Genomic DNA, 2,309 nt, shown 5'->3' with positions numbered 1-2,309 from the left:
CATTTGCCTGCAATGTTTGGATTCTGACCAGATTACAAACGTTCTCCGTGCAGCATGTTGAACGTTTTTAGAGCGTCTTCCAGGAACTTTATCCTGCCTTTAAGAAGAACATTCTGGGAAATAAAAGAAAACATTAATGGAACTGTGCAGAACGTTCTCAAAATGTTTATAGAGCAACACAAATCATGTTAATCGAGTTAAAACAGACATGGACGCATTCGTTTAAAGTTTGGTGTTGACTTTAATCAAACTAGTGGATAAATAGTTTAATCAGCCAGATGGTTTAAAATAGCTAAAACATTATAGAAAACAGTTGGCAGCGAAAAGTAATGTGTGGCTGTAAGATGTAGTTGTCGTGGCTAATCATGGTGGATAAATGACGAGAATAATTGGAAATAAACAAAGAAAAGGCTTATTCTAGTTCCCCAGAGCCCAACATGTCATTTTAAAATGTCTTGTTTTCTCCAACTGATGGTTCAAAACCACCAGCTGGACATAAAAACTAAAAACATCTTCAGGTCGTCACCGGAAAAGGCGATAAAACTAGAAAACAATCACATTTAGGAATTCTCTTTAGCAGGTATAATATTTACCATTTATTATATATTTACCATTTTCATGTGTTAGCTTTGCAGGTGTTGCATGAATTAAAAATGTGCCGTGATGTTGGCGTGAAATGGTGAACGACTTCCAAATGGATCATGTTTACGCCTCAGATTGCTTCTGAATTGTTTCACACAAATTTGAATCTTGCTGGAGGTTAAAAGTTCACCAAAANTGCCACAATCCACCATGAGCTGCCTCTGAGGTGTCACTACCCGCCACTGCCGCCAGGAGGCGCCCAACCTGGCTTCGTTCAGCTCCACCGCTGAGACGTGTTTTACTTTGGAGGTCCCGGTTGTCGGTTGTCGGTGTGCGACGTGACGGATTGACGTGATCCGTGCAGATCAGAGATCCTCCTCCGGGGGAGCGAGTCGACAGACGGACTGCAGGAGCGTCGCCGGGTGCAGGGACAGCAGCAGCAGCAGCAGCTCCACGACACGCCGCTCAAAATGGGAGTCGAGATCGAGACTATCACCCCCGGAGACGGTAAACCGAGTCCGCGCCGGTCACTTGGCGCGTTTGCATGAATGTGACGGAGCCGCAGAGACGGCGGCGTCGACTGTCCGTTTATATTAAGCGCCTGTTTGGTTTCTCCACAGGAAGGACTTTCCCCAAAAAAGGACAGACGTGTGTGGTGCATTATGTGGGTGAGTTTGAAATAAGAAACTTGTTCCTGTGCAAATCCTCCATGCACGTTCGTGGAGGGCCGTGAGAGTGGAGTGACGGCTGCAGGCAACTGTGTCCTGCAGCCGCATGAAAAATAGCCCCGCATGGAGACCCTCCAAGTGTCACTGCAGACCCGCTCGGAACATTATTAGAACATGTGGAGCGGCCGCGCACAGCCTCGAACCGGCGGCTCCTCTGCAGGGCAGAGACTCGGCGCTGTCAGTCAGCGGCCAGGCTGCGTGAAAATTTAACCCGTTCGCCTCCTGTCGGTGTGGATGTGACAGGAGCGAAGCGAGCAGCATCAGCGGCGGTGCGTCCTGCGCTCCGGAGCCGCCACTGCGTAAAAATAATGCGCGTTCCAGCGTGGCCTCATGGACACAAAACCATCGGGCTCGTCTGGGGAGTCACGCAAAGCGAAAGAAGCCGAGACGGATTCCGCCGCAGGGTTCACTCAGAGGCCCAGACAGACAGACAGACAGACAGACAGACAGACAGCGGGGTTTTAAATCCCGTCTGATTCGCAGCGCTCCTCTGTCTTTGTTGGAGTTTCTCTGGGGTCGCTGGGGGGGCTGGTGGCGTTCAGCTGAGCGGATTATAACCGTCTGGACCTCTGTAATAATGGCCAGACTGTGTTTTTCTCCCCGCTGCTACGCAAAAACAACACGTGAATGACAAGAAATGTTTGAAGCGTTCCCACGTGGTTCACCCAAATATTCCTTTTAATGCGTAATATCTGAGTTTCCATCAGTCACATGCTCCCACAGTGTGTGCAGCGAAATGCAAAGTTCCTCAAGGCTGTGCAACAACAACATCATAAAGAACATCCTTTACAAACAGCAGACCAACAGAAAGAGGCGCAAATCATAAAGAGGCTGCAGCTGTTGTACCAATACACAGCATTTCCTTTTATTTCATTAACATATAAAACTAGACATGGTTAAACCAAACATACAAACGTTATGTCTAAGCTGTTAAAATTGCAAAGAAAGAAAGAAAAAGCTCATTCGAATCCCACGGAGCCCAAAATGGTCATTTCAAAA

General features: G+C 47.7%; 1 protein-coding gene across 1 annotated transcript in view; it reads left to right on the top strand.

Moving 5' to 3' along the window:
* The first annotated feature begins 960 nt into the window (after window positions 1-960).
* The window catches only part of fkbp1ab (FKBP prolyl isomerase 1Ab), a 9,109-nt gene continuing 7,760 nt past the window's right edge, over window positions 961-2,309 (top strand). Inside the window, exons 1-2 of the mRNA XM_008297691.1 lie at window positions 961-1,089; window positions 1,203-1,250. Coding sequence (XP_008295913.1) covers window positions 1,053-1,089; window positions 1,203-1,250 — 85 coding nt within the window. The 5' untranslated portion in view covers window positions 961-1,052. The remainder of the gene's footprint in view (window positions 1,090-1,202; window positions 1,251-2,309) is intronic.

Source organism: Stegastes partitus, unplaced genomic scaffold (genome assembly GCF_000690725.1).
Source record: "Stegastes partitus isolate 25-593 unplaced genomic scaffold, Stegastes_partitus-1.0.2 Scaffold1238, whole genome shotgun sequence".
Taxonomy (NCBI): domain Eukaryota; kingdom Metazoa; phylum Chordata; class Actinopteri; family Pomacentridae; genus Stegastes; species Stegastes partitus.
The sequence above is the reverse complement of the archived record's forward strand: the minus strand, read 5'-3'. Positions and strand labels throughout refer to the sequence as shown.